This window comes from Camelina sativa, chromosome 7 (assembly GCF_030686135.1).
Source record: "Camelina sativa cultivar CO46 ecotype springtype chromosome 7, ASM3068613v1".
Classification (NCBI taxonomy): Eukaryota; Viridiplantae; Streptophyta; class Magnoliopsida; order Brassicales; family Brassicaceae; genus Camelina; species Camelina sativa.
In genome coordinates this window covers 21,972,391-21,991,199 of record NC_141886.1, presented here as the reverse complement: position 1 = coordinate 21,991,199, position 18,809 = coordinate 21,972,391, and the positions used below count along the sequence as shown (strand labels likewise).

The 18,809-nt window shown below is 38.5% G+C and overlaps 2 protein-coding genes, 1 long non-coding RNA gene and 2 pseudogenes across 10 annotated transcripts; 2 read left to right on the top strand and 3 right to left on the bottom strand.

Annotated features, from left to right (window-relative positions):
* Nucleotides 1-29: 29 nt before the first annotated feature.
* On the bottom strand, nt 30-1,953 carry LOC104701598 (zinc-finger homeodomain protein 11 pseudogene; annotated as a pseudogene). Of its 3 annotated transcripts, none has more exons than XR_015562803.1 (3): nt 1,074-1,953; nt 816-916; nt 30-291 (listed from the first exon to the last, which is right to left on the bottom strand). The product of XR_015562803.1 is annotated as a zinc-finger homeodomain protein 11 pseudogene, transcript variant X1 (transcript). The 3 variants fall into 3 exon arrangements; XR_015562805.1 differs by lacking the exon at nt 30-291 and adding an exon at nt 479-695; XR_015562804.1 differs by lacking the exon at nt 30-291 and having other exon boundaries at nt 716-916.
* A 2,570-nt stretch (nt 1,954-4,523) lies between these two features.
* LOC104701597 (uncharacterized) lies at nt 4,524-7,764 on the top strand. Of its 2 annotated transcripts, XR_015560824.1 has the most exons (4): nt 4,531-4,675; nt 5,246-5,358; nt 6,696-6,802; nt 7,492-7,764. It is a non-coding gene; the product is annotated as an uncharacterized LOC104701597 (long non-coding RNA). The 2 variants fall into 2 exon arrangements; XR_753844.3 differs by lacking the exon at nt 5,246-5,358 and having other exon boundaries at nt 4,524-4,675.
* Nucleotides 5,352-5,933, bottom strand: LOC104701596 (CLAVATA3/ESR (CLE)-related protein 45 pseudogene; annotated as a pseudogene).
* Nucleotides 7,765-11,021: 3,257 nt separating the features above from the next.
* On the top strand, nt 11,022-13,214 carry LOC104704769 (uncharacterized). The gene has a single exon (XM_087458565.1). The coding sequence runs from the start codon at nt 11,025-11,027 to the stop codon at nt 13,212-13,214; it is 2,190 nt and encodes a 729-aa protein (XP_087314691.1). The 5' UTR covers nt 11,022-11,024.
* Nucleotides 13,215-15,106: 1,892 nt separating this feature from the next.
* LOC104701594 (myb family transcription factor PHL8) lies at nt 15,107-17,008 on the bottom strand. Of its 4 annotated transcripts, none has more exons than XM_010417308.3 (6): nt 16,577-17,008; nt 16,425-16,501; nt 16,266-16,314; nt 16,010-16,109; nt 15,850-15,919; nt 15,107-15,764 (listed from the first exon to the last, which is right to left on the bottom strand). In XM_010417308.3, the coding sequence occupies exons 1-6, from the start codon at nt 16,746-16,748 to the stop codon at nt 15,213-15,215; spliced, it is 1,020 nt and encodes a 339-aa protein (XP_010415610.1). In that variant the 5' UTR covers nt 16,749-17,008; the 3' UTR covers nt 15,107-15,212. The 4 variants fall into 4 exon arrangements, with proteins under 4 accessions (XP_010415610.1, XP_087312510.1, XP_087312511.1 ...); XM_087456384.1 differs by having other exon boundaries at nt 15,850-15,922; nt 16,010-16,112; nt 16,577-16,993; XM_087456385.1 differs by having other exon boundaries at nt 16,010-16,112; nt 16,577-16,993.
* Between the last annotated feature and the right edge of the window lie 1,801 nt (nt 17,009-18,809).

The following is an 18,809-nucleotide window of genomic DNA, read 5'->3' as shown; positions in this document are numbered from 1 at the left end:
TTAATTTGTAATTTAGTAACACACAAAAATTTCAAACATCCTTCCATATGCACTTACTGATAATTTATGAAAATTATGCGCATCCACAAAATACGTTTGTTGTATCAAACAAATATATTGTAGGTACCATAAAATTATCATGAATAACATGTTTGTTAGTCATCTACAAAGCTTTTGCCATATACACATTGGTCTTTCTGGCACGGATCGTACCGGCTTGTCTTTTGTTCAGGTCTGGTCTTCATTACTTCGTACCTTACATGGTGAAATATTTTTGTCTCCAGCATTGAGCTGCATACGAGATAAAGCATTTCGCTGTGATTCGTTAATACATGAGGATGATCTTTTTTGTAGGAAAATAAAATGAAGAATCATAGATATTAGTGGTGTGGGAAGAGCCAACCCAAAACCAGAGTAGATATTTTTTATAATCGTAACGTCTGTATTATTCTTAATTTGGATAAATAAGCAAGGTTGCTATTGCCAAAGCTTATCCCTAAATGGAAAGAGATAAGCCCGCATTTTAATAACTTTAAATCATACATATCATATAGTATATAATATACTAATGAATTAACAACAACAATATGCCGCCCAGATGACCTAATTATATTCTGCCACGCCATAGTTTGTTGCAAATCTTGATTAAACCACGTCGTCGTATCTTCATTAAGCAAACTTTACTTACTCTTTCTCTATAGTTCAGGTGATTATATTTCCAATAATACAGAAGATAACATTGAATAATAAAGCAATGTAAACAAACAAACGAATCTTTTGATTTCTGTAATCACAATTAGGGATTATGCACTTACTATAATTAGAAATGGTCTATCGATCGAATTGGATTTTTTAAGTTACCCTCCGAATAAAAATTCATTTATTATCATAACCATCATGATCTCTGAACACATCTCTGTCAAAGTGAAAACAGAAAAGATCAAACTTCATAAATATATATATATATATATCAAGATCGATTAACATGTTAGAGAAAAAAACTTTATCATAAGATTTTAAACCGGTTAATGCTCATATTTTCCCAAATTAAAGTATCCTAATACGGGTTTTACCCAAATCTTGAATCTTTCTTTCAAGAAGACGAAGACCCATCACCATCATTGTTACAGCTGTGAGTTGTGTTCAGACACAGACCATGTTCGATCTCTCTGTTCTTGCCGTTGAGAAGTGAGTACTTGTTGTTATGCATCCACACTTTAAGAACTCCTCTCTCGATCCCAACCTCGTTACAGAACTCTCTCACCGACTTTTCATCGCAGCCGTTGATCTTCCAACCTGCTTTCTCAGCGAACGCTCTCATCTTGATCTTTTGCTCCGGCGTGAACTTGGTCCTCGTCCGTTTCCTCATTGCTCCTCTTGAGCTGTTTTCTGACCTACCCACCGTTGGATCTTGATCTGACGGTCCAGGGAAGCCGGAGCTGAGAGAGAGAAGCACGTGGTGAGGAGGCGCTGAGGTGTAGTAAGAGCAAGGAACGGGTGACGAGATGTGATGAGACGGCGGCGATTCAGTGCCGGAGGGAGAGGAAATCGGCGGCGCGATGAGGAAGTTGAGATTCTCGGAAGGGTCACGGCGGTGGAAGTTACGGTGGCAGCCACAAGCGGCGCAACGGAAAGAAGAAGGATCGGTGGAAGTAGCGGTGGGACTCGGCATAAACTCGCCGCAACCGTCGAGAGCATGGCCGCCGAGGTTAGCCGCGTGGTTTTTCAAACACTCTTTGTAACAAACACCCATTTCTCCGGCAACGATGGGAAGAGAGGTTTTAAGTTGTTGTTTTGTTTTGGAAGACAAATCCATAGCTTTACTTTAGTTCTGTCTTTATAGTGTGTTTACTTAAACTCTTTTGCTTTGTGATTAATAAGAAGATTAGGTTTTGGCTTCTTTTATTTTATTTTTAAAAAAAAAAGATAATTCAAGTAAGTGCATGTGACGATGATGTAATTATATCGGTAAAGAACATGGCAGAGTGATGAAATATAGTTAGGATTTGAGAAAATAATAAGTACTTACTCACAAACGTCCAAAACATACAGCAAAAGAAAGAACACACTTACTGTATCAAAATGAAAAGAAATTTACAACTCATTTTTCTCTTTTTACTTTTTCTTGTTTTGGTGAAACATATATATTTTTGAATATTGTAGTCACTAGTTTTGATATCTATTCATACGTTTATATAGACTATACACTTTGAATAACGTATACAAATACTGAATCTAAGGTCTTATCAAAAAACGCAATGATTTTACGGGACATTTGTAAGATATGGGTCTTTCAGCTTTCACCAGTGGGTAACTTGTTGGTAGAAAAAGGAACAGATGGGTAATTTCTGAACCATATATCATATTATATAGAATAAAAATTGAACTATATTATATACGAAACAAATAGAGTAATTAAGAAAGAATATATTCCAAGGAGAGGATGGGATTAGTTGAAGGATTGAGTCCAAAGTGTAAACGTGGCAAAAGCCCATTACATGCATCGTACTAAAGGACAATTACAGCTGCCCTGCAATTTCATATTCTACTGTACATCTTACAGTTTTTTCATTTTCTAAAGTTTACGTTACTGCCCCATGCTTTTTTGTAAATTTCATTGTATCACCTCACTGCATTTTAACCTTTCTTCTAGTTTGATTCTGTCTAGGGACTATTTTCTTATCGGCCTAGAGGTCAAAAGTGGTAAAATTTCCTATAATGATAGTCTAAACTAAAAAATAGAGTTGAATCTTTTTATTTCTAATATAGGTAATTACGTGTTCTAGTGAAATATTTGACTTGTGCTAATATACTGAAAACACCCCTCAAAAAAACTTGTTTAGCACGAATGCTTAACCCCGGCCCCCAATAGTGGAGCAAATGAGACTTTTGCCTTTGTTGTGACAATTGCCAAACTTCATTTTGTAATTTAACCATGAAAATAAAATGTCTAAATTCCTTAACCACCATTTGAGAGACTCTTCTTATCTCTTACCGACCTTTTTATATATTCTCACTTCTTGTCATTAGTGTGGCGCCGCAATTTAGTGTTTCTTTGCAACATGTTTACGTTATTGATTAGCTTTGGGTCACAATTATGTGTGTCTATCTTCAAGCCTTCCTCTTCTAAGTACCCCACAGTTTTCAATTATATTGGATAATTCCTGTTATGTAAGGTTTATCTTTACAACGAACATAATTTCAATCAAAACTATACAAAGTGTGTATGTCGCTATAAAGTAATGTTTTGTTAGCTTACTGATGGTTATTATTTTGTTTTACTACATGTGGTTTACATTATTTTACAAATGTGTAATGATGTAACTTTTATGTAACATTAATATACATGTGAAGAAAACGTTCATACATTTTATTATCAGCATAAAAATATAATTATTTGAACGAAAATATTGAGACTAGCTATTGTTACTTTAATGATGAGTCACCTAGAGAAAAAAAAAAAACAAATGATGCATTCACTACAAATTACAGTTTTACAGTGTTATGGTAAAATTCGACCTGTAGAAATTATTCTATTACGAACTAGAGATTTAATTAGATTAACAAAAAGAAACATACAATGATATTGTTTTGCTTTGGAATTTGGATACTCTTCGTGAAATTAACTTAGAAGTATATTGAAAGAGATATAGATTATAAATCATTATTAAGAGCCTGATCACCCTGAATATTACACTGGAAAAGATGCATTCACCATTTATTCATACATATCGATAAAATGAGATATAAAAATATTCTTTGCGAGAGGAGTAACAATGAAATAGTAAAGTTGGTGTAACGTTTTGTCGTTTATGAGAAACCTAGTCACCAATCACGCGTAATTAGAATCCTAATTGCAACTATTAATCGGCGTTCTTTTGACCATAGAATATAAAAGAAAACAATCGTATTTATGGTTTTGCTAATAATTTCGTTGACAGGGACATTGATTTAACAGTTGCTTTACTCAAGCCTATTACATAATTTGGAATCATAAAGACGGATTAGAACAATGTCCTAACACGATCGCATCTTGTCAATGACCAAAATAGCACGCGCATCACGCAAACCCGGCCACTAGGATGAGGTTTGAGAAGGAAAAAAAAAGAAGTAAATTGTAGCCGAAATTATCATATCGGGTCATTTTCTCTTCACGTATTTTTTTTGATAAATGAATTTGGTAATTGATACTACAAAATAAAATCTACAATTACATATATTGTGAATCCTATATCGTTTATTCGTTTACTATACGACATATAACTTTCAAGATCTCAACTATACAGTATATTGAAAGGTTAAAATAATAATTTAGACATATGATCTAGTAAAGTACTAACTAGTAACTAAAGAAGAGTTAAGCTACTCGAACTAGTATTGTACTCATGTCTTGATCACCATGTGTTTTTAACTTTAATCATTGAGGCTTGCTTAAGGTCGGGGTAAAAAACATCTAAAGGGCTAGGCCCAAATATGATGTTTTGATGGACTGGGCCTTACAAATAAAACAAGCAAATAATAATGGTAAACGAATCTCGGCGACTGAACCGTCGTGGCTGACCGTTCCTCGCGGTGGCGTGGCGTGGCATATCAATCTCCTCCTCGCCGTATGAGGTTACTGCTGATGGCGACGGCGGAGTTTTAACTTGCCGGAAGATGTATTCGTAGTAGAACTGTAAGTCTTCGTTTTCATGGCGCATACGTTTTGAGCTTTAGTTCCAGTAAAATCATTGTGTTATTGCAATTGCTTGAAGGTTGATCTTACGGCTTTATGTCATGAATGATCCGAGTTTTATCCATGAGTAGTGGTGAACATTCAGAACAACGGAGGATTTTGAATTTTAGAACTTTTTTTTTTTTTTTTTTTTTTTTTGTGGCAATTCGTTTTTGAGTTGGAAAGCTCACATGATTACGAAGATATTGAATTGTGTATTTGACTTCAATAGATTTGGTTTTTTTTTGTTTTCTTCCTGGGGTTTGCTTAGAGAACTCCAGTTTCTTACATTTTCACTTGATGAATACATTTTAAGTTCAAATGGGATTTGTGGGGGAAAGAGAGGTTTCACAATGAAGTTGTAGACAAATCAAAACTTTTTTGAGATTTTGTATATACATAAGACATGTTTTGGTGAAGTTAAAGCAAATGCAGAAAGAACAAAAATTTTATACCGAATTGTCGAGAAACTGATGCAAACAAAAGAGTGAAGACTACTTAAATATGTATTCTCTTGGTGTATCTGAACAGGACAATGCTGTTCTGCATTCTGATGATGACTTCAACTGCCCAAGATTGTGTGTTCTTATCAAAACCCTATACTTGAAAAATAAACCCGAGTAACCTACCTCCAGCTTGATAAGGTTGATTTGATTGTTCTGCCCTTTTTTTTTTTTTTTTCTTGCATTTCTATAGTATATTGCCTTTTCTGTATTTGATTTCTCTTGTGCCGCTCAAGAAAATGGCTGGGCTTTGTTGTGGATAGGATCTGATCCTCGTCTTACACGTCTCTTGCTTGCTTGGAATGAGTCATCACCCGTCTTATTCTTTTGTTCTTGCGTCTCTTCATCTTTGACTTTATTCTTGTTTACTTCTTCAAGAAGTCGCCTGTTTTTTCTGAGCGTTTCTTGATCTTCAAGGGTGTGTTTGAATTGAGAGCCGATGCTCCTGTGCTTAGCAATTTCACCTGGCTGAACTCTCGCTTTATCTGTTTGTGTTTGTCTGAGGAAATACTCTGTATGTCTCATGGCTGAGACCTTATATCTGTTGTCTGCTAGCAATCCTATGCAGACAAGAAGAAAAAGCATCGATCTTGTACTGGAACCCAACATTTCTGCTCTTAGGCAGACAAGAAGATTCAGAGTATCTTTCTTTTCTTCAAAGAAATGAGAGAGGGTTAGGAGTTATGAGATTATGGCCCCTTCTGAGTTCTGATTTTTGTGTGTTCCTCCCTGTAGATATAGTCCTGTTATATATCGGTTATTGGGATTTGAGGGAGCTTTAAAGTGTAAAGCAAAATGGGACCCTGGGGGAATTTAGATTCACTTAAAAAACATTGCTTTGGAAATCTAAGTAGATTAAGGCTGTTATGAAAGAATCTGACAATGATTGTACAAAAGAGTTCAGTACACGAAAACCGCTGGGAAGTTAAGTATCTTTCTTCATTGGTTTCCCTACATATCTCTACATTTATCCTTTGCTTTTGTCTAACCGTATTTATGTCATTCCAATCTTGACTGGGAAATTGGCCAATTTGGCTCCTAACTAGCCACGTCGTTGAAGGCGATTGTTAAACTGACACACCCTTATACTTTCTTGAACACTTTTTCCCGTGAACATGTTTAATGACATCCTCTGTTTACACCATCCATAAGTTTTGCCTTGCCTAATCATTGGAATTGGTTATAAGCCAATTTCTAGGCTGCTATAGTTCCTTGATTTCAAATAGTTTAAATAAATTTCAATGGTTTCTTATCTGGTTATGGCATTGCATATTCGTCGCATCGTAAGCTTTTTTTTCCTTGATTTCAGAATTGTACTTTGAAGTATACAATAGCTTTAACTTTTCGGGACTAATGGGTTTATATATCCTAATCATTCAAGTTTACACTCTTTAATGCTGTGGATTCTGTTCTGGCTATGTAATAATTCCTTTGTTGTTAAGGAAAGTGGTTTTGTTTGGTGTTTTGTTAAATGGCAGGAACACAGCGGACCGGAGCCGTGGGCCACGCAAACCGTTGCTACTATTCCATTACTACAACCTACAGGAGCTACTCATATAAAGCATGAGACTTTGGCAAAGAAAAGGTACAACAGAGCAACCCTCTTCGAAAAGAAACAAATACATTATTTTTTTTCCTCTTTAAGAATGATTCTTTATATTATTCTAAGATCTTCCCACCCTTCACTTTAGGATCACTAGCTCACTTTTTTAAGCAACAACATCGGCTGCATGTTTATTTGTGCTACTTCATCTTTATATCTTCTCACAAATATAACTCCAATTTCGAAAAACAACCATAGCATAACTCCTCATAGTCACTTTAGCCTGCGTTGCTGTTGAGTAAAATTTACTAAAGATGTTATGTTTGATGGAGCATAACTCATGTGTTTCAAATAGTCTGGACACACAAAATAATACCATTAGGTCATATTTTGAGCGATTCGATATTTGCTTGCCAAGATTAAATTGTGTGTTATGTTAATTATGCCTCTTAATGCTTTTTTCCAACCTTGTTGATACATCCACAGATCTTAATCCTCAAATGCAATGATTCTAAAAGACCACAATTTTCTCTTTTTCCTTATCTCATTTATTCATGAGGGACGATCTTTATCTTTATCTGATTCTGAATTTGCCCTTTGCTTTACTGCTATCATTTATATTTTTTTAACAGATATATTTAATCACATGCAAACTTAGAACATTCTGAAGCATCAGGTTCTGTCTCAAAAGTAACATATTTTAAAAACTGAGGTATGGATATTGCTTGCAGGCACAAAAACAAAGCAAGCAGGAGACCAGTCGTTGGTCCAAAAAACAAAATAACCCATTTGCTGATTTTGATTTCCCCCTCCTTTGCTTTTTTCTGCATTCTCGAGGTTAGTCCTAAAGTTGCAACTTTTCCTTTACTTAAAAAAACCCAAAACATTACATTTTTTAAAGAACAAGATAGTGAGATCTTGAAATGTTTGATGGAGATTGTTTTTGTGTTTTTTTTTTAAATTTTAAAACAATAGTAATATTCTTATTCCCCTGATGGGTTTTATTTGATGTGACCAATGAGATCTCTGATGTGGTCGGAGGGATCCAAAAGAAGTTAAAAGCAAAGCAAAATCTTGGGTTGTAATTGGATTATAAGGTAGATAAAGGTCCAATGCACAATCTTTAAAACAAGTGGCTGATGACTGTAGCAGACGAATTAGGGATGTGGCGATGGCTGTGAGCCTGTGACCCAATCTTGATTTAGTCGGGTCCTAAATTTGTCTTGATTGAGGAAGGTTTAGGCTGTGGACCGTGCTAAACGATGGGTTTGCAGATCTGGTCCTGGCCTACGTCGAGTAGTCTTTATGTGGATTAAACGGGATCTAGTTGGAAAATTTTCAAATAGTTCTCACGCCATTTCTACATTCCTAGTTTCTGATATAAATAGGATTGGTGTCCATATCCTTAGACCCTCTTTTAGATATAATTTGTTATCAGAATTTTTTGTTAATGTTTTTATGATTTGCAATTGTGCATTCTTGATTAGGGTGTGTGGATTTAAAGTAGGGTTTATATATGAAATGGGCTTATATATGGGATGGGCCTGAATATGAAACTTTTCTCCTCGACCAATATTGGGTAGTTATGACTTCTGAGTAAAATGAGCATGTAACATTTTTTATCTGAGTTTTTAATTTGCGAAGGACATAAATAAAGGAAAATAGTGAAAGTTATCTGGCTTATATTGGACTCTTTTAACATATCTTTTTGGGTATATTCGGTTAACTCACAAACTCTACATAGGATGCGAACATGTGGAAACAGTATCATGTGCATATCAGACAGTCTCGTTACACATCAGTCAAGTACAAGTGATGTATATGACATTAAGCATACACCCAATCTATGTTTGGTGGACGATAGGTAAATCTTAATGCTATAAGTTTGCGTAACTTGTCGCAGTAAGAATCATTTTATGATATAAAGAAACCAACGTCTATCACTTTCTTAAAAATTTGGATCGGTACTTGTCTTGAATCAGAACAACATTTTGACTGAATCCTTCTATGTTCTAATCACTAATCATTAACTGAAATCAGCTAAACCAATTATACCATACTTACGCATCAACTTTGTTAGATGGTTTCTACCACACACACTGACCGACTGCAATATATCAGAGCCATAATTTACATGATTTGGACGATACCGATAACGTTCTTCCCATTTTGTTTCAAACAATGTGAAAGCAAACTATATAATTGAATTCAGACGAAATATTATTTTGGATCACATAGATAGATGATGGATATCAGTGATATCATATCACGGGTTCTACAACCATGTATATGCTTGGACGGAGACTTTGGAAAAACGTCAAACTAATCCTCCTTAGGTTTGTCCACTCGATTATTGTCGTTTGTTTCTAAAGAAGAGGAAGTTTACGACGTGTAGTTTTTTTTTTTTTTTTATAACTGACATAGCTTTTAACATTTTAACAATTAATAAACTTACACACAAGTTTGTTTTTTTAGAAATCTTTTTCTCATTTCATGTCTTCCATGTTTCTTCCCCATTTTGTTGAAAGGTCAAATGACACCGCTCGTGACAAAATAAAATCATAAACTGTAACTTTTTAGAGTTGGAAGACCTTGTAAAATCTTTATAAAATTTTTTAAAATCTATAATCAAACCTTATAAAAGGGTATAACTGAAAATGAAGAACATATATAGGCATTTTTGAAAATGAGTATTTTAAAAGGGTTATTTTTTTTTGAAATTCTCCATTTAAAATCTATGAATAAACAAGTTGAAAATCGCTTAAATAAATTAACACTGAGAAGTTTTTATGAACTTATAAGTAAAATTCTTGTATAAAAAAAGACTAAGAAGTAAAAGTTGTGTTTGTTTTTAGGAGTAAAACTGTCAAATATATATATATATATATATATATATATCCCAACAAATAATAACGTAAATATTTTCCATCTAGCAAATTATCAAAAGAGCAAATCCTAACCACACCAACACACTAATATATACATAAGTGTTGGAGATGGGCTGCGCCCCAATATGCCACTCGGCCCAACTAGACGAATTCTGTGATTTCGGCCCGACAAAATTGGATGCAAGTAATTAATAATCCGTAAAGGGCAATCTCGGGAATTCACGATGGGAACCCTAGAAAACCCTCGGTCTACAGTCCACTATATAAAGAAATAGTACTCACTGGAGAAAGGGGGAGACTCGCGTACAATACCCCGAGAGCAATACTTTGCGTCTAAAAACTCTTGTTATTCTCTGTATAATTTTCTGTTAGCTTCCGAGCTCGTCGTGACTCACTTGTCAGTTCTCCTGTGAACTGACGAGCACGATCTTGACTCGTTTTAGTGACGACCTCACATTCCTATCGTTAATAAAGAACAAACTTCACTCTTTCCCCCTAAAATCGATATTCATTTAGTGTTGTGCAATCCCCAGTACAAACAAATGGCGCCCACCGTGGGGCGAGAGTAGAACACTTCTTTTTGACGAATCAATACCGACGGTCCTCACTTCCTCGAAATTTCAAGATTCATGACGAACCCTAGCGACGATCTCAACGAAGCAACGGAGCAACCGACGGAGCAACTAACGGAGCAGCGATGGGGGCGAACGAGAGCACGAACCGTACCGCCTCTACCCTCTTCAACCGTCTCAGCCGAAGGCCCCTTGTCGAGCACGACACCTCCGCTAGCGCCCGACGCGCCCTTCGAGCCTCTTACAACTGCTGCAGCCGGACCCGGACCTGTCACCGACCAGCTGGTAACTGACGCCACCGCTCTCCTCAGCACCGCCCTCACATGCGCTGCCGCTCTCCCCAGCGCCACTCTCACCAACGCCGCCGCCCTCCCCAATGCTTTGCCCGTCCAGAGGAGCGGGCTCGACGACCTGATGCAAGTCATACTCGATCGACTCGACGGTCAGGAAGCGCGAACAAACGAACGGCTTGAAGCAATCGTGGCGGCACAAGAAGCATCGCAAAATCAAATAAGCAGGCTCCAGCAACGACGGAGTGAGCGTCGGAGCGAGAACGACCATGGCGAGCAGCTTGCGAATCCACCGCCCCTTGTGCTGCTGTCCGTCGAAGAACGCTACGAAGGCCACAGACGCCGCCCAGCGCCTATAGTCGTAGGATCCATCGATCGACATAGCAGGCGGGAACCAGCTGACGAACACCAGGACCGTCAAGGCCAGCGGAGCCGAAGCCCACGGACTCCGACATTATCGGCCCGACAGTCTGAAGGAGACCTCAAGGATGAAACAATACGGCGCCTCGAGACGATGCTCCACGAGCTCTCCTCGAGAGTACACCGAGCGACGAGCTCCGCTACCAATCTTGATCGAGTACTGGAGGAAGTCCAGCGCTCGCCATTTACAGCACGGATCTCCCGCGTTCGCATTCATTACGTGAACAAATTCAAGTTCGCCCCGTATAATGGATTGGATGATCCAAAACCGTTCTTAACTTCAATGAGTGTTGCGATTGGCCGAGCTCATTTCAGCGAGGAGGAGTACGAAGCTGGCTGCTGCGAGCTATTTGTTGAAAACTTGGCCCACGAGGCCTTAGGATGGTTCTCCCGACTCCCGCCGAACTCGATCGGAAGCTATCACGAGCTAACAACCGCTTTCCTACAACACCATTCCACGTTCATGATTCGAGGTGCCTCGAATGCCGACCTCTGGAACATGTTTCAACAAAACAATGAGTCACTCCGGGAATTCATGGAGAGATTCAAAAGAATAGTCTCGAAACTCTCGATCGCCGACGACACAGCAATCTCAGCTCTCCGTAATGCTCTTACTCACGGTTCCCGATTTCAGGAAGACATCATCATCCACGAGCCCCTATCTCTGGACGACGCGTTACACCGCGCCAACAGGTACATCGAGCTGGACGAAGAAAGCGCATCGAGAGCGAACCGACCATTGCCAGAACCGCCAACCTCAAAGTCGGCCAAAGGAAAGGAAAAGGCACAGGACGAGCATCATGAGCCTCGTCAGCACTTCGACAAGAAATACGCTGATAAGCTGGAAAAAGCAAAGAAAGCTCAAGCATTCGCTGTTAGCGATCAGGACCCCCAAGCGTCATCATCGAAACCCTGGAATAACAAATGGGTCCGGGACCCATCGAGTAAGGGTGGAAAGAAGTACTGCAACTACCATAAACGAGCAGGGCATACCACTGAAGAATGCCGCACCCTCCAGCAAATACTGCTGGATAAATTCAAGGGAGGCCACATTGACGTCGAACACGAGCGACGACTAACAACGGCCCACATGGATAATCAATTTTTTAACCCTGAGAACGAGAACCCCAGTAGGCAGTACAGCACAGCTCCCGCGCCACAGCACAACACAAGGGCCCTGCCCTCGCCCCCAGCACCAACCCTTAAAAGGAACCCCGAGCCGGCCGACGACCCAAATGCTCCAGCTCCGCGCCGAAGAATTAATATGATTATGGACGGCCTAACGACTTGCCGAGACTCGGTGCGTTCCATCAAAGCTTATCGGCGGGGACTAGAAGTGAAGCGGGACTGGATGGCTCAAAGTACACCGTCGACCACAACCTATGAGCCGATCACATTCACGGAAGACGATGCGTCAGGCCTAGCCGGGCCGCACAACGACCCCCTCGTAGTCGAGATGACAATTGGTGAAAGCATAGTCACCAAAATCTTGATTGATACTGGCAGCTCGGTAAACGTCATTTTGAAAGACGTACTAATTCAGATGGAGGTAGACCTGCGAACGGCCGATCATGACGTCCATCCCCTCACAGGCTTTGACGGCGACACGGTTATGACAGTTGGTACGATCATGCTACCAGTCTACGTAGGCGGAACGATGCACTGCATCAATTTTGCCATCATCGATAAACCAATCGTCTACAACGTCATCCTGGGGACTCCATGGTTGCATAAGATGAAAGCTGTGGCGTCGACGTACCATCAGTGCGTAAATTTTCCAACCTCAAGAGGAATATTCACGCTACGAGGAGACCCGTTGATCGCCAGAACTTGCTTCATCATCGAACGACAACAGCGTAGTGCCCGCACCTTCGCAATCTCAGACCCCGCCGAGCAGCCAGATGGTCGTGTCCGTCCCAACACCGAGCTAATCATCCAGGTAAACATCGACCCTTCCGACGCGACTCGTTGCATGGGGATCGGTGCCGACCTGCCGCAGACTATCAAGGACGAGCTCGTAAAGTTTCTGTCCCAAAACGTCGAAACCTTTGCATGGAGCATGAGCAGTATGACCGGAATCGATCCCAGCATAACATGTCACGAACTCAATGTGGATCCAACGTTTAAACCGGTCAAGCAAAAGCGAAGAAAACTCGAACTAGAGCGTACGGCCGCCGTTAACGAAGAGATCAAAAAACTACTCACGGCTGGGTCCATCAGAGAAGTCAAGTACCCCGACTGGTTAAGTAACCCAGTAGTTGTGAAGAAAAAGAACGGCAAGTAGCGGGTGTGCGTCGATTTTACCGATCTTAACAAGTCATGCCCAAAGGACAGCTTTCCTCTACCAAGAATCGACCAACTGGTCGAAGCGACCGCGGGGAACGAGCTTCTATCGTTCATGGACGCATACTCCGGGTACAACCAGATAATGATGCATAAAAACGATCAAGAAAAGACGGCTTTTATCACCGATCAAGGCACTTACTGCTACAAAGTTATGCCGTTTGGCCTGAAGAATGCTGGTGCGACCTACCAACGCCTTGTCAACCGGATGTTTGCCGAGCAGCTCGGCCGAACAATGGAAGTGTACATCGATGATATGCTGGTGAAATCAACTCACGCTGCCGACCACGTTTCACATCTCGCTAAGTGCTTTGAAGTTCTCAACCGATATAACATGAAGCTGAATCTAGCTAAGTGCTCGTTCGGCGTAACTTCTGGAGAGTTCCTAGGATACCTCGTCACCAAGAGGGGTATCGAAGCTAACCCGAAACAGATTTCGGCGCTTACTAACCTACCATCTCCAAGAAATACTCGAGAAGTTCAACAACTTACTGGGCGAATTGCCGCCCTCAATCGATTTATCTCACGATCTACCGACAAGTGTCTACCGTTTTACCAGCTGCTTCGTAGCAACAAAAAGTTTGAGTGGGATGATAAGTGTGAGTCTGCCTTCCAGGAGCTCAAAAACTATCTCGCTACTCCTCCAGTCCTAGCTAAACCTGATCAGGGGGAAACGCTTTACCTGTACATCGCTGTCTCCAGCTCGGCGGTCAGTGGTGTACTCATTAAAGAGGACAGGGGAGATCAGCATCCCATTTTCTATGTGAGTAAAAGTCTCGATGGAGCTGAGCTCCGATATCCAACCTTGGAGAAGCTCGCCTACGCCGTAGTTATCTCGGCTAGGAAGCTACGTCCATACTTCCAATCTCACACTGTTGAAGTATTAACTAACCAGCCGTTGAGGACTATCCTGCACAGTCCCGCGTTCGCAATCAAGAACATAAAGAGAAATACTAACCTGGAAGTGTATCCGAGCCCACGACCGATACAGCTCGGAATCATAGAGAGAACCCACAGAGGAGAGCGGGTCGAAGGAGCCGCGAACCTTGCTAGCAAGCTCACCACAAGCAGTAGCGTTGTTGATAAACAACTCATCCTTTGTCTTGTAAGATAGCAATACTTTGCGTCTAAAAACTCTTGTTATTCTCTGTATAATTTTCTGTTAGCTTCCGAGCTCGTCGTGACTCACTTGTCAGTTCTCCTGTGAACTGACGAGCACGATCTTGACTCGTTTTAGTGACGACCTCACATTCCTATCGTTAATAAAGAACAAACTTCACTCTTTCCCCCTAAAATCGATATTTATTTAGTGTTGTGCAATCCCCACTACAAACAATAAAGATGATAAATCTTTCTTTACTTCTTCATTTGGGGAAAAAAACACAGATAAGCCTCGTTTTCATGAACACGTGACTCACTTTCTTCCATGTTACAAGCGAATATTCGTATAACAAGCATTACCTTCTCATAGGGTTCCAAGAAAATATTCGAATTCGGCTGATTAGTAAAATAATTAAGCAAAGATATACTAACATTCGAATTTGTATCGCATGACTCAAGTATGGTTTGTCTTGTCATAAAACAACCACTGAGAGGCCAACATGCTTATCATGGTCGGAACATCATGATAAAAAGCTCACTCTTATTTAATCATTTTGCTTCTTTCATTGATCATAAAAAGTTTCCCCCAAATCCGCCTTTACCGCATCCACAAGCCTCCCCTCCCCACCTAATCTATAAACACAAATCACACATTTTCTATATATAATAGTTTTTATATATATCATCATGTTGACTCATATAGAATATTCCCATGCGTTCTTCACCCTGGACTTACTCACAAAAATCTCTATAATAATCTATGGAAATCTATGCATATATATTGGATTCTTTTAAAACATTTTTATATAACTTTATAGTGAAAGTTTTTTTTTCTTCTTTAATTAAACCCTAGTCCTATGTTCGGACACGTCTCCATGTCTTTCTTGTAACTATTCAAACTCAACTTCAAGTGCTCATCATCATCAACTCCAAAAACCCTCTTCATTAGAGGCTGCTGTTCCACGCATACGACGTCGTTGAAGCTTCTCTTGTTCCCTTTCATCACTTCCGATTTGATCTCCATCAACGGAAGCTCAATCGTTTTATTGATGTTATTGTTCTCATCCAGCTTTGTTTCCGAGGTCTCTGAAGATGTCAACGAGCTCTCTACTGAACATCTCAGCTGACTAATTCCTCTGTTATTTGGTTTCTTGCGCCACAAGAAACCTTCTTCTGTTTCTTCCTCTTCTTCTGCTTGCGTTAACTCTGAGAACGAAGAACTTGGACAGCCTCTGTTCACCATTGAAGCTAATCTAGAGAGTTCGGTTCTCGCAAATTCCATGCCTAGAGTTGAAGATGTGTAGCCAGCGAGAGTTTGTTGAGCTTTCACTAAAACTGACTGTAAATACTTGCCTTGTGCCTCAATCTTCACCTGCAAATGCCTCTGAACCTGAAACCAAAACATTAGAAGAACCCCAAAGAGAGATGGTTGTGCTTAATTAGATTCAGTTATGGGATATGATTAATGTGCTTACTTCGATTTGTTCATGAAGTTTCTTTTGAACTTCCATCTGCATTTTTAAAGCCTCTGTGATTTGCAACCCTCTGCTACAATGGAACAAAACAGTTATTAGTTTTTAACTTATTGAAATCGATCCATAAACGATATTATGATTTTGATTCTCAGATCATTACTCTTTAGTTGGATTGCTGTTTCCTTCGGAGACACTACAGCCTCGGAGATCTCTAGAATCGTTGTTACTCTCAGCTTCTTGATTTTCTGAAGCAGAGGAAACTGCTACATCAAGAAACAAAAACATACATAAGTATAAAACTATTTAAAAAGATTTCTTCAGTCCATTTGGTCAGATCAGAGTTGAAACTAAGGATTATATCCTTTGCCTTAAAAACATTATCAATGTTAAAAATAATGAATCAAAGAATCTCAAACCTTCTAGCTTGTTATCATCGAACTTCATGCTCTTCCCTAGCCGATATTTCTGGAGAAAGATCAAATACGATAATCCAAAGTTTATTTTCAAGAAACAAATTAATCGAAAGAAGATAAAACACACTGATCCAATCAAAGATTCTTGTGAACATTATTTACCTGTAAATGACTCTTGAGATGGTATAAGGTAAGTCCAGGAATCTCCATAACCTTCATCAAACCTTTAGGTGTTGCTTCTACAAAACACAAACAGAGCAAAAAAATCAAGAAACATGAAAATGAAGATGAAACACACAAAAAGATGTACGTACTGTTAGGTCCTCCGAGTTGATTAACAGCTTCAATGAATCTGTGATGAAGATCACAAGTCCATTTCAATCTTGGCTTAGCATCCGTTGACAACACAAGGCTCATCTTTGCCTTGTGATTAATACTATTGCTATTATCGTTAGCATTATTGTTGATCTCCATTGATAAACACATACAAAATCTCTCTTCGAATAGACAAATCAAGAAACGACCCAAGAAATTTAAATAAACGAAAGGGTGATTTGTTTTCAAAAGATTGTTGGGTTTGTTGGCAAAGATATGGAGATTATTTAGACATATATATAAATCTTTGGAGTGGTTGATGTTTTTTTTTTCTTTTCTTTAATTCTTCTCTCACTCCATATCTGGAAACATGAGTGGGGTTCTGTTGGAGAAGAGAATATATGCTCTCTTGACCCTTTCCTCTTTCTTTCTTTATATATATATATATATATATATATATATTTTTGGTTAATATATGTTTTTTTTCCTCTTTTCTTCGACCATTTCCCGATTTCACACCTCTTTTTTTTTTTCATATTAATTTGTTGCCTTTTTGTAAATTTCGTGTTACTTTTTCTTCCATATATGAGGCAATAAGATCAGATAAGAAAAGGTCTGTACACTTCGTTTTTGGTCGTATAGACAATCCTAATGGACACATATCGTATGTGCAAAATTCTTTGTTTGCAATTATTATCACCGTTTCATATTCTATTTTCTAAAATGGTCCTCTAGTTTACTTTCCTCTCTTGATTTTTATTTTCTTCTTCTGTAGAAATGGTTTATTTTTATTGGTTATATATTATTGCAACATGTGGTCTTTAGGATTTTGCACGATTCGTATGAGTTGCAGTCTTGCAACAGATAACATTTCAAAAAAAGCGTTTCATGGGTGGGTTTGTCTGGAAATGATCAATTAAGAACATTTTTTATATAGTTATCGCCCTTGATAATTCGAATCTTTTTAAAAATTGTCTTAATTAAATTCGATTTAGTAACACGCAATATAATCCACCACACGGACATTTCTTAGATAATTAAATATACCAGGATAGAAAGTTATGTATAATAATTAAGAAAGGGTGAATAAATACAAGAATTGCTCCTAAAAAGAACGGTAAAGAAAAAGTGTAAGGTTTGTTGTGTTGTGTCTCTCTTGGCTTGCTCTTCGGTAATGTTGCCCCCACCATACTTGTATATATGTCCCTTCATATAACATTTTTCAACGAAGAATCTACTTATATATAGACTTATCGATGTCGACAGAAGAAAAAAATTGATAGACTCACCTATGTAGAACCAAACTTATATGTACGCATGTCATATATATGCTTACACATATGCCATGTATGGTTTGTGTTCATGATGATCCTGCTGAGCGAGCTAGCTACTTCTAACTATGTGATAGCAACTTCTTTAGTGTTTCTAAATATTGACTTTTTTGGGTAGAGACTTTTCTTTATTTTTGTTGAGTTGTGAAACATAATTAATGTCTCGGATCCGCTATAGACCCGAGGACGACGGGATGACGAATCAAAATGAATATTGAATATCTATGGTGAGCCCTAAATGAAAATATTGTGTTTGTTTCAGTAGATGTGTATTATGTATATAGACGTTAATTTTATAGTATGTTCTTGTAAAGCTAGCTATAGAGTATATGTGTATATATCTTTTTGAAGGAAACAAAAGATGGGAGTGATTGGCAGATTCTCTTGGTTGTATGTAGAGGTGAGGGAATCTAACCTCAATATAATAACTTTAAAAAGAACAATCCATTCCTCTCTCTGCCTTATTTTTCTTTATAACCACCCACACAAAGAAAGTGAATCCAGCCAGATTTTGTATAATTAATAGATTAATATAATTGTAAGTCAAGAACGGTAACTAAAAATAAGTGAAATGTTTGAACAACTCTTGACTATTGCGAAAACAAAAATATGGTCCATAAATGTCCACAACAAGATATAATGAGCCTAAAAGATGAAGTTCCATGATCCACTTCAAGAGGAATCTCTCAGGTGTTCTTGGATCTGCATTCTCTTGTAATTTTTTTAATATATATATATATATATATATCAACATATTTATTCAAGTATTTATGTGAAATATATATATTGGTGACTTAAACATACACAATAGTATATTTAAACAACAAAATTTTGAAAGGAAAAACAGTGTTTAAACTTAGTGTATGCTTGATGTGTAATAATTCTCCAGATGAAAATATTG

Excerpts from the sequence above, each read along its gene's own strand:
- LOC104701594 (XM_087456384.1), bottom strand. The coding sequence starts at position 16,748 with ATGTGTTTATCAATGGAGATCAACAATAATGCTAACGATAATAGCAAT. Across the intron at positions 16,502-16,576 it reads TCAACTCGGAGGACCTAACA|AAGCAACACCTAAAGGTTTG; the intron begins GTACGTACATCT and ends TGTGTTTTGTAG. Across the intron at positions 15,765-15,849 it reads AACTTCATGAACAAATCGAA|GTTCAGAGGCATTTGCAGGT; the intron begins GTAAGCACATTA and ends TTTTGGTTTCAG.
- LOC104704769 (XM_087458565.1), top strand. The coding sequence starts at position 11,025 with ATGCTCCACGAGCTCTCCTCGAGAGTACACCGAGCGACGAGCTCCGCT.